The 12967-nt window shown below is 40.4% G+C and overlaps 1 protein-coding gene across 6 annotated transcripts; it reads left to right on the top strand.

Moving 5' to 3' along the window:
• Positions 1–485: 485 nt before the first annotated feature.
• Positions 486–12748, top strand: LOC100121198. 6 transcript variants are annotated; one of them, XM_031926559.2, is made up of 15 exons: positions 486–740; positions 3331–3972; positions 4060–4330; positions 4409–4630; positions 4712–5335; positions 5420–6571; positions 6699–7181; positions 7498–7895; positions 8080–8109; positions 8741–8878; positions 8959–9080; positions 9152–9276; positions 9383–9663; positions 10062–10244; positions 10348–12748. In XM_031926559.2, exons 2-15 carry the CDS (start codon positions 3532–3534, stop codon positions 10552–10554), a joined length of 4677 nt encoding a protein of 1558 aa, XP_031782419.1. In that variant the 5' UTR covers positions 486–740; positions 3331–3531; the 3' UTR covers positions 10555–12748. The 6 variants fall into 6 exon arrangements, with proteins under 6 accessions (XP_031782419.1, XP_031782420.1, XP_031782418.1 ...); XM_031926560.2 differs by having other exon boundaries at positions 510–933; XM_031926558.2 differs by lacking the exon at positions 486–740 and adding an exon at positions 1385–1550.
• Positions 12749–12967: the final 219 nt, after the last annotated feature.

Consider the following 12967-nt stretch of genomic DNA (forward strand, 5'->3'; position numbering starts at 1 on the left):
TGTAATAATCGCTACTGTCCAGCGAGCAAGCGCACATCCCTGCGCATATATACTCACCTGCATGCGCGCATCGTAAACAAAGCCGTCCACTCATATATATATATATATATATAACTATATACATAAGTATCCTGAACGAATGCGCGAAGAACTCCGAAAATCAACGAATAATAATCGCGCATCCTCGCAGCTCTCATTCGGATAGGTGGCGCGGTGCGCATGCCAAATTCTCTCTCTCGGGGTCGCCGCGCCGCTACCGCTTGCACGTATACATATACGCATATAACCTCTGTACATATAGATATAGAGGTAGGTATAATGTATACCGATGTGTGCGTTGTGTATATATGATCGTCTGTTCGGCAATTTTCGCGTGTCGCGCGCGCGTATCAGAGAGCGAGAGAGTTCGTCGGGGGGGGGCCGTGCGTGCATCAGCATCGCGCAGCGCTATAGTACACCTCTCTCTCTCTCTCTCTCTCTCTCTCTCTCTCTCTGTCGAAGGCATAAGCTCTCGCTGAAGAGCGCGAGCGAGAGAGACAGTGAGAGAGAGATAGTACTACCTATAGGCCCGCCGTGGTCCGAGAGCGCAAAAAAGAAAACGGAGCCGTGGGTAAAGCTCGACCGAGCGGAACACACGTCGTCGCGGGAAAGGTGCCGCTACAATAAGCCGCCGTCGCCGCCACCGCTGCTATACGGGATGAGGAGGACGGATCGTCGCAGAAGCGGAGCAGCGTAATCCGGTGGGTTTAGTTTAGTGAGTGAGAGAGAGAGAGCTGCTGCGAACGTCTCGATCCCATCTGCGTGTGTGCGTGTGTTGTACATTACTCTCGAGGACCCCTCAAAATGGCAGTTGTTGTTCGCGAACGCAATTCCACTGACACACTGCTGTATTATCACTGCTCTTCGTTCCAAGGCCGCGACATCGAACAGTAGGTATGATATTATAGTATAGGAGAGAAGACGATACTCCCTGCCTAGGTATAAGTAAACGTGCACTGCTATACACTGCCAGACTAGAGAGAAAAATACATAAGTACTGACTGCGCGCGCAAATTTATAAGTACACCATAATACTTACACGCGCGCGTCGGCTGTGCAGTCTGCAGCAGTGTCTCTACCTATAATCTATATACATCTATTCCAAGCGCAGAGCTCGGAAAATACGCGACACGATCGTGCAGAGTGTACACAGGCTCGGGATCGTGTATATAGTGTGACAGACGGTCGGACGCCCGGAGAGTGGGAGGGAGGGGAGAGATACGTTTTTACGCATGTACGCAGCGAGAGCGAGAAAGAGAGAAGCAGCAAAGCAGCCGCAGAGCAGCACCAGACGTCCGTCCTCCCCCTCTCTCTCTCTCTCTCTCTCTCTTTCTTTCCCCCCACTTCCTTGGCAGCAGCCAGTAGCCGAGTAGCCCCCGTCGGGTGCAGACGGCGACGACGATATCTGCTCGCGCGCGAGAGAAAAACGATGCGCCGCCTGCAAAGTTACGTGCTACTACTCCTCGTGCAGTGAAAAAATGGAGCCTACTTCCTAGTTCTGATAGTCGAAGGTCAGTATATCGTCGTCGTTAATAAAAGTGCCATCACCCGCTCTCGCCAAACGCTACTCGATCTGCATCGCTGTACGCATCGTCGTCCAGCAAACAGGTTGCCGAGAGCGCAGTCTCTCTCTCTCTCTCTCTCACTCACTTACACTCTGTGTAATTATACACACATACAGCAGCAGGCCCTCCGTCCGGCGCGCATGCCTCTCTATCTTTTCTCTTCTCTCGCTCTCTTGGCGTTCGCGATTCGGACGTTTAATTCTTCTCTCTCTCTCTCCCTCGCTCCTTCTCTTTCTCTCGAAGCTACTAATTAGCTCTCTCTCTCTCTCGCGCGCGCGAATTGTGTGTGCTGCCCCAACGTATGGTTGCTTGCACGCACGCGTATATATACGTGTGTGCGTGCCTGTGTGTACAGCCGATGCTGCTCCGATTTCGAGCAACTGCTGCCTGATCAGATATATATTGTGTGAAGTGGTACATCTCGGAGTCGGAGTATGTGTCTTATACGGACAGCGAACCATAAGTAAGTAGTATAGTGCCCGTTGGGGGCGATAAAGATTTCGAAGCAGCCGCCGAGAGTAAGTTAGTTGAGCAGTATAGTAAACACGCGCTACGGGCGTTATACGCTAGTTAGACACACACCATATCGCTGATCTCCTAATACATCTGTATAATACACGCGATGCACATAAGCCGCTTGCGCGCCGTCGCCGTAGCCGCCGTCGTAGTCTCGAAAAAACCTAACCTAAAGTGAAAGCCAGGCTACTCTCTTGTGGCTGCGAGTATGCGTATAATATGTGTGAATAACCCGAAGCAGCTCGCTTTTCCCTGTAATGCGGAGAGCGAGAGAAAGAGAAAGAGAGAGAGAGAGAGAGAGAGAGAGAGAGAGAGAGGGTAACGGGGGAGAGACGAGAGTTAAAAAAGAAGGGTCTGTCGTCGGCGCACACGAAAGTCAATGATTGCGCGCTAAACTTCCATCCCCCTGGTGCGCACAAGGGAGACAGAGAATGAGCGAAGTTTGCCTCTGTGTTTGTGCATGCGCCCCCTCCGATATGTATGCGGGGGCGGTCTTTCTCACTCTCTCTCTTTCTCTCTTTCTCTCCCTCTCTCTCTCTCTCTCTCTCTGGACCCGGCCGATACCTCTCTTTATCTTTCTCTGTCTCTCTGTTGTATATTTGCGAGTTATGGCGTGAGGCGACACACACTGCTGTGGGTGGGTGACAGTCGGGACGCGGGACAGATCGGTCGCGTTATTTGCATAAGGACGCCTCTTTTTTGCGCTTGTGAATGTGTCTGTATATGCTCCGTCACGTGTGTCTTCGAGAGAGAGAGAAAGAGAGAGAACCTTTGTCTCGCGCAAATCGCTGTGTGTTTTGTCCTTTGGGGGGATACGATCGTTGAATTCGGACGAGTCGCATTTTTTTCGTTTCGGAGCAAGCCCGTGTGGATCATCCCGATGCCGTTGCGTGGGAGAACTGACGGCTGTGCGTGTTTCTTTGAGATCGAGATGAAGGATTCATACTGTCAAAAATGATTGCTTCTTCTGTTTGTTGTCCGCACACATAGATACTTTCCTGATGCAGGACACTCTGCAGTGTCTAACCTTAATCGCGTTTTCTCCATTTTGGAGCAGATTGTTTTGCCAACTTTTTTGCTCCGATCTGATTGTTGTACAAGCAGAGGAATCAGTTTTTTTACTCTCAATCTTGACTGAAGTGATTTTTCCTTCTGTTGTTATCGCGGAGTCAGTGATAATACAACAGCCGTGTCATTGCTTTGTTTCCAGGTAAATCACGCTTCTTCCTACGTGGTATCTTCTGCATGACCAGACCAAATGGTTCAAATGTACAAACTCAAGTGGAAAAAACAGCATAGACGTATTTTCAACAAGGATAAGCTACTGTATCAAGAATTTATCAGTTGATGGTGAATAGCTGATAGATCGCATTCTTCTTCACAAAGGCACACTTGTGCCAGAAGAAAGTAAATGGATCCCGTTGGTCCATGGTACTCGTCGTATAATCGTCTGGCTGCTCCTTTAGGCATTACTAGCACATTCCAGACAACCTCAAGTACAAGTACTGATCCTGTGTCTAATCACTTGGCTTCACCTGCTGAAGATATTCAGACAGTGACTTCCACGACTACGCCACAGCTGCTTACCCAAGCAGCTCACACGACTCCAACACTGGCTGGTCAACCATCGCCCTTTAACCCAGGAGGGTTCCTATCCTCTTCGGGTACAACTTATGATGTTTTCTCACCGTTCTTTCATCACTCTAATTCTAAGGAAAATACGCACTATGGAGCTCAGCATGCACAACCTATAGCTAGAGCACAAGTTGTAACTACTTCGAAGCCAGGTTCACCAGTGGAATCGGACATTCCTTCTTTGAGGAACAATTATGCATCACCTCCACAAAATGATGTAAGGATCATTTTGATATTAACGTACATGTGTCTCATTGTGATTATTATTTTATTATTAAAACTTTTGTATGATCCATTGTCTCAGACTTTCTTCGAGCATCAAACTACAGCCACATCCCCGCCAACTACGAATTGGAACTTATCATCACACCCCACAAATACTCAATTAACAAGCCCTTTTGGCATTCTTCCTCACGAAAGCGTCGCCGTTTCATCTCCACCAGGTCCTCCAGCCACAACGAATTCCACCAGTAGTGTTAATTATGATAATCCATTTGCAACACACTACACTACTAACGGTGCGATAGTCACAGCAACTGATTCCAAGTCAACTGCTTGGTCAGATACAGATCACAGTAAGAAAATCAGTCACTCATTAATACATGTCATTTTCTGGAGTCGCTTGATTCTAATTTTTGTACATTTTTTTCAAGGGTCGAGTGCTTTCGTTTCGGATGGCATGACGACGAATTATTCGACTGACGATCAAACAGGCGCTAATGCTTCAGTTGTACAGTCATCCTTGCATCATCAATCTTGTATTGTTTCAACGCCAAATCTCACGCCGAATAGGATTTCCCAGTTACCCTCGCGATCCCCAGTGCCAACGACAATTTATTTAAGTACAACAACTCCCGATAAGGCAACAGCGCCAGGTTAGCATATGATCATTTATACATCTAATAGTGCTATAAATAAGTAGACGTTCATGTACATTAATTTTTCTTAAATTTTAGGCAACCACAATGAACATACAGGTCCGGACGCAGGTCATGACAGTAGTCAATCATCGCCTATCAGTTTCTCGATTATAGACTCTCGTAATCTCAGCTATAATACCTCTAAGCAGCAAACTGCTAATGGAACCATTCAATACACCGTGCTCAGTCAGCAACCCCAACAGCAGAGTTCCTGTCGGCACTACTCCAGTACCACTGACGCTGAGTACCATCACCCTGCGCGCTCCAAGTCTGCCGCCTCGACGGACAGCGCGTACTCGTCCAATACGTCCCAGAACGGTCCAGACTGCGCGGTCGTCGTACCACGGAGACCTAGTCCTCTACAAGCGCACTCCCAGGCCTCGCCGTTAGGCCATGTGCCCAGTCCAGCCACCTATCCCATGTATAATAGTCCGATGGCGAGCATGTCTTCGCCATCTCCCCTGCAACAGCCGCTCGGTGATGGTGCGGCGAGCACGCCATACAAAACGGGCAACCTGCAGCAACAGATGACGCCGCCCTCGCCCCTCGACGTCACTGTGACGAGGCCGCCTTCGCAGCAGGGTCAGGTTGTGTACTCGTCGGTCATCACTAGGGCTCTCGGTGCTAATGAAAATAATAAGACTTCCTTCAGTGCTGATGGTAATTATTGTTCTGGAAACTGATCCATTTCTTTTTATTTTATAGTTCTTGACTTTGAATCTGACATAATGTTTCTCATCGTAGCGTCAAGCAGAACCACTTATGAGAGATCTCAAGACTTTTCTCAATCAAAGCAAATGTGCTGGGACAGCGAGTCCAGCCAGCAAGCTGCCGGCAAGTTTTCATCCTCAAATTATTTAACTCCTGATGGCAGTGAATCTACCGTTCTCGCCAACCAGCAAATACAGAGGATTTTGAACGTTTCGGATCGCTCAACTTGCTTAGAGTCCGGCCAAATAACTCTGCAAGAACTAAGCAGTTGCCGAGGTGACTCGATGGTTATCGCCAAGAACATGCCAACGCTGCACTCGAGCGGCAGCAGCGAGCATGATAATGACGAACTTCAAGATGCTGATGACCATCATCATCAGCCTGGAATAATCAGTGCCAAAAGAAAAAGTGTCGATAAAGTTGGAAACGAGCTCACTAACGTTGTAGCAGTGAACAATTATAATGCAGACAGAATTCCTCCCCCGGCGCATCACAGCGTGGTCGCCAATCAGCAGCAGCAACAGCAGCAACATCAACAACAACAACAACTACAACAACAACAAAACGGATACTTAGAATTCGATAGGTGGAACTTAACGACGATACCTCATGCAAAAATAATCACTACACCCGCCTCGGCATTTGGCACTCAACAGCTGCAACCGCAGCAACTGGTGCCACAACATCACCATACTGTGAATTTCGTAAATAACACGGTGCCGCATCAACATCAGTCACTTTTGCTGCCGCACCACGCAACACCCACAGTCTCGTACTTTCCGACCTTTCATATCACGTCCACCAGCCACCATTTGACACCACTTCAGCAGCATCAGCATCCGCATCAGCAGCATATGCATCACTCTACGCATGAGCTGCCATCGACAGTTGACTTAAATGCACTTCACATGCCGGATGTAAATAGCTGCCAACAGAATTCCTCGTGTGCACAAAACTCGATGAAGGATGATAGACCTCAAGTGATTGTTCCAAACATCGAGGAGGAATTAGGCTTCTTGCAGCAGTCGGAGTTGCCGGGAGTACCACCGGTTGTGACTCAGCAACCTATTGTCAATCCAGAAGTAAAGAGAGTCGCGAACAATGACCCCAATTCTGGATTTATGACAAGCTATTTGAAGTTCTTGCAAGGCGAGAAGGATTCATCACCCCCGCTAACAGCTCGAGGTAGAAAACCATCATTAGTAAATACATTATAGTAATCGAGAACCCGCTACTTGTGGAAAATCAATGCAGATCTTGAAACAATTTGTATCTTACTCAAGAGCTTTGCTTGTTTTTATTTTGATTATAGGTAGGAAATCGTGGCATAGGAGGCCGTACATGTCTATGGATGCGAACGGCGGCGATCCCTGGAACCGAGCCAATACAATGCAACACACGATGCCACCCACGTCCTCCGACAAATCGAAGGACATACCTACGATCGACTATGCGAATGACCCACGTTACTTTCCTCTGCCCAAGGAGCGCAAGAAGCATAGCTTTGATTCAAGTGACGACGGCTTTTCTAGTGACGACGAGCTACCGCCTTTCGGCTCGAAACGCACTGAAAGGAAAATGACGGATGGCGCATGCCAAGTTGAGCCCCCCGTTGTTATCCCGCCATTGTCCAACAAGACTCCTGACGGTAAGCCAAAGAAGGGCAGACCAATAAAGCCGGGCGGTCCGACTGATCGCAAGAGAAAAGCTGCCGCAGCAGCCGCAGCCGCCGCTGCAGCCGCCGCTGCTCAAGGCATCGTGCTTCCACCGGTAGAGGAAACGAAGAGAGTAAAGAGTGAGTAAATCTATTGTCGTTTGGAGCTTTTATTTTTTTTTTTTCGGGCTCGTATTCACATGCAAATTTTACGGAAGGAGCATAGTATTAAATATTTTGCATGTTTGTTATCTAATGAAATTGAAAATTAATAAACAATGCGCATTACAAAATATTCCCATTGTTCGCATTGTTGTTATATTTTCTTAAAATTTGATCATTTGTGGCTTCGGGGACATTAAATACCGCAGTAGTTTGAAATGGTTACTGAAGTAATTATCGAGGCATTATCTTTATTAACGCCAAATCGCTAACTAGTTCATTTAAATTAATGTAGAAGCACCGCAACTTCCAAGGCGCGAAAGCTCACGAAGAAAGGCCAAAGAGAAAACGAGTGTGAAGCAGATGTTGGATAATCAACAGGGCACTGACCCTTACGAGGAAGAAGAGCCCGGTGACTCTGACTCCGATCCGGCGTGGACTCCTGCAGCCAAATCCGTCGGCGATGACGAGGACAAACGCAAAAAGCGAGGCAGGCCCGTCATCAACAAGCGCAAGAGGCTGCTCGATGGCGATTTTTCTGATCCAGCGCCTGCGCCTAAACGACCGGGGAGAAAGAGAAAGTATCCGATTGATCCGACGGCTAGGGGTAACGCGCTTAAACTCACGTGTAAAATAGACGAGAAATTACTGGCTTCTGTGAGCGACGAGGACATTGATATTTCACCTTTCAAGGTAGGTTTGGAACGAGATATAGGAGTTTATGCTCCGCATATTGTTTGCTAATATAATAAGATTTGCTTATTCACCGCAATTATCATTATTATCACCCAAAACCCTAAATAAGAAACATCATAAATAATGCCTTATAAATATTGTGTAATTGTCATTAATGTGGCGCTTACTCTGTTGCACGCAGCATTCTTCACTCGGAGATCCCCAAGATGTGGTAAATTTAAATTAAAGCACTTAATACATTAAAAATATCTACCAATTCTTTTTTATTTGTGTTTTCATTTTCTTTGGACAATGTTTGTTTACATATCGAGCTGAATTTATTGTTAGCTTTTTAACCATCAAATTTCCAACAATTTTAAATATTCAATTAAAACAATTATCTACTTAATTTCTAAAAATACTTAAATTTTAACATTTTTTATTGGTAACTTGCATTTACCCTAATCTGCATACAAGAAAAATAAGATGCATTTTTATTCAATTTATAATAGATACCATCAACTAAGTCACTTGAAGTATTAGTAAATAATCATCATGCCATTTGCCATAATATTGCTTTGTATATTTTGTTGTGCTGGCTGTATTAAATTATGTTATACTACTTTTGATCAATACGTATATTTCAAAAGTTCGTCTTTAACTTTTATTATCGTATTGAAAAACTTGATTTTGATCAAATAGTATAGAATTTAATTTATGCAGTTTCATCATGAAGAAGTATTATGAACCATCATTATATTCACTTTAATTTTAGTTATTATCTTTTATTTGAAGAAAACTTGTCAGTTGTATATGGTTTAAAGACTTTTTGAAATATTTAATTTGATCGTTTTATATTTTAGCCTGGTGAATTTGTCGTAATGAAAAGCGATTTGGATCAACAATTCCCGCCGCTATGGAGAATCGATGGCAAAACTCTTTTACAAAAATATGAACCATTCCAGTCAAATGGAAAAACTTTATACAGAAATATATCAACGGTACTTTTTTTTATTGTTATTTACGATCAGAATTATAGTGTTCATGACAGTACTTTTATTTCATTTGTTTCCCAATTTAGTACTCTGGTTGGACGCCTCAAAACCGACACGCTTATCAACAAGTACCAGTTAAATTCTGGCAACAAACTCAACTACAAACAGTCGTGGAATTTCTACGGGATGATATGATAGTAAATGACAGGTAATTATATAAAAAAGAGTGATTAAAAATAGCCTTGATTTTACTAAAACCCGTGTTCTCATTTCCTTTAGTGAATGTATAAGTAGATTAATGAAGGACTCTGAAAAGTATCAAGACAATTTTGAAGTTTATATACAAACATTAATTTCACAAGCATTGGATTCTAATTTCCTCACTGAAATTTTCCAAGAACAAGGTAAAAATATTGATCTTTTATTAGTAATTTTATGGCGAAAGAACTGTTACATTCAAACCTAAAAATGTTAATACTAATAAATCTTGCATTGCTGCTTCCATTTTAGACGATTACTTTTTGTCAAATGTTAAAACTGTTGATGAAATAACTGAAGAAAGAAAACAACGATTGCTTTCAACGACTGATTGGCAACAAAACGTCGTAACAGCCTTGTCTACCTGGCCTTGTATAAACGTACTACGAGATAATATAGCTGATTACAAAAGTAAATCGTGTGCTGGATGTAACCGTGTCAAAATCTATGCGAGGGTACTGCTATATGGACAACCTTACAACAGTACAACGCTCGAAGGTTCTCCACCTGATCCTCAAGTGCCTCAGGAAAAGGTAAGCGATACTTTTTTGAAACTACGAGCTTTAATTCATGCATGTTTTATTTAAAAAATTGGCGTTTTGTGCCCGTACACACATAATTATTCCGTTTTTATTGTTAGATTCACATTAAAGATTACAATGAAGCCATTAAGAACGTGGCATTAAAAGCACACTATTAGATTTCGTACTTATTAAAAAAAAAAATGTGCACGCATCTGTTACTAATAATAATCACCTCCATTCCTGCAGAAAAAAATGTCTTCAAAAAAAAGAAACGTTTTGCATTAACCCTATTCTTTGCCCTAACGCTTCTTTACCCCATCCATATTACCAAATATACAAAAATAAACTCAATTTTTATCATTGTTAACGCGATTTTTATTAAATTCTTTGATTTTTCTAATTTTCAGGACTTCCTGTTTTGTCGAATTTGTCAAACAAAAGTAGGATTATTCAATAAAGTAGCACATCAAAAATACCTCATGTTCTTGGAATGTGCGAGGCGGGTTGCTGACAAGAGGGTTGCAGATCCACTCAAAGATACCACCATAATTCTTAACGAGTTATTAGCAGATGAAACGTGGTTAAATCAGGTTAGTTAAACATTAGAATAATTTGATGATTTTACTGAACGAAAGAAGCATGTTCCATCGATTACAAAATTTTAAAAATTTCATTCATCATTCTTTTTCACAGCTATTTAAGGAAGTAAGAACAATATGGGCAGAGATTGATAGTATACAAATGCAGGCACAAAAGAAAGCAAGTATGGCCACTACTAATGTTCTAGACAGTGTAGAAGCGACGTCGACACAAATTTCACAGGTGCCTGGTGCATCACAATTAATAATCGAATCTCAACAGATTTGTTATAACGATCAAATGAGCAGTAATTTATGCTAATATCGGCATAATAATAGATTCAGTTTTCCAATGCATTTACTAACTTCTGAATAAGTTAGAAAAAGAAAGTACGTCAAAAAATACCGGTTTCTGGCGCGCTATTTTGACGATATCATAATGCATCAAACAAATATTTGATTAAGTTCAACAAACTTACTTACTGCTGCAATATATGTAATGTACCGCATTTCATAAATGCTAGTGATAAAATTTATCACTTTATCCTAGACTAATCGCAATATCAAAGGTCATGTATGTGACAGGATGGGGTATTTGTTACAATTGAACATCAGATTCATCATCACATTAACCTAGTCTATAATAATGGACGGGAACTGACTATGGTCCTACTTATACGGTCTACAGAATATACAATTTTATATATATATATATATATATAAAATCTAAGTTTTCTAAAAATCAATTACAAAGTCACTGTAACAATTACACCTTCCTAGAAGGCATCGGCTCCAAGAATAAGTGATTTGTTTGAATTTAAAAAGATTTATATAAGCGAGCAAAAATAATTAAGCTTTTTAAATTATAATTATGTATAAATAATGCCTCGCCCGTTACTAAAAACGTAAAATTTGTGAGAATTTGAACATTTAAATTTTAGTGTACGTGATAAGAATAATTTTTATTTTTAGCTGCTCTACAAAATAACATTTCTTCTTTTAACTATTTATGAAAGTAAAGTAATTTTTACTTTTTATAAAATCTACAAGTTAAATATTGTAAATGAAATTATTGTGATATACAAGGGAAGGTGACCAGTAATTTTGAGCCCCCATAAAAATTATTGATTTAATGTTTTGAAATCTTTTGTTATTGTTTGATTTAAGTTTCAAAATCAAAAAGACAAAGTGTATCTATATGTGAAAAGGATAAAAAGAGAATTAACTATTTTCTATGAAACATGTTTTTAGTAAATATACGTTTTTTTTTAATTCTGTCATGTCTCCTGAGAGTTAATTATCTTGGATAGACTGGACATAGACATCACGTGCATAACAAATAATTTAAATGTATCAGAAGTTGTACAACTATATTTTTTAATAATTTTTTTTTTTTTTTAATGGAAGGCAACGACAGATATGCTGAACTTTTTTAGGCTTCCTATAACTTTTAGGGATATATTTAAAAAAATAAGCAATAGAATGATCAACATAAAGTAATAATCTTTGATTTACTTTGCTGTACATTAAAGAGTGTGTATATTTACAGAATGATATCAAGATCAAGACAATTATTATTACTATTGTTTATTATGCCTTTTGCCGTTTAAGTTTTGACATGTTCCAGATTTATTGTATGTTTGGTAAAGGTGGGAAATGACAGAGTGTCGAATGAATGTTACGAATGTATTTTAAATAGATTAAACGCAAATATATGTCGAATCATATTTGTAAATTGTAAAAATATGTAATAATGACAATGTAGTAGACTATAGCTGTACGTATGATAGTTGATTCAACTAAAAGAGGCGTGTAATACTCTTGGTAGAATTTAATCATTTAATCAATTTGGTTCATTTGAAATGCGGGCATTTAAAACTGATCAGTTAAACACAATTTTAAAAAATCAGCTACAGAATTATAACCGATTGATAAATGTGCAATTACATGAGACATATTACGTAGAATTTGTGCCATGTAATATTTTCTACTAAGCGTTAGCTTCTGTGTTTGCGTTAGAATGATTGAAGGTTATTATTTTCCTTGATTATCGTTCTGTTTCGAAGTAGATATATGTTTTATTTCAGAGAAAGCAAGACTTCAAAGAGGAAAATCTTGCGTAGCAGCGATTCGTCATCAGTTGCGCGCGATTCAAAGCCGTGAAAATTGTATATGTAGAATGAATCGAAAAATGCGAAGTGCTATTGTTATTACATACGCGTGTATGTATGTCTCTTATGCAAAAGACGAATCGACTCTTATCTTTTCAATGTAATTTGTACATTTTTTTAAGCATCACCTTATATTACTAAAAAAATTATATATATATATATATATATATTATATATATATAACGACGATTACGTCGATAGATGAAAAGAAATTTCCAGTATATATATTTTCGGCGTGTAAACTGAAAATGTTACGGAACATTAACATATGTATAGCGAGATTAAACTGAAATAAATTATGTTTTTATCGATAATTTTCCAATAAAATTATAAAATTCTTTCGTACTTTATCTAAAATCTTTCATTGCTGCCCACTCCCACTATATAAATATTGTTCCTGAGAGAGCATATATATATATATATATATATATATATATATATATATATATATATATATATATATATATATATATATATATATATATATATATATATATATATATATATATATATATATATATATATATTACATATATATATCTTTATCAGTTTATATAGTTCCAT

This window comes from Nasonia vitripennis, chromosome 3, assembly GCF_009193385.2.
Source record: "Nasonia vitripennis strain AsymCx chromosome 3, Nvit_psr_1.1, whole genome shotgun sequence".
In the NCBI taxonomy this organism is placed as follows: domain Eukaryota; kingdom Metazoa; phylum Arthropoda; class Insecta; order Hymenoptera; family Pteromalidae; genus Nasonia; species Nasonia vitripennis.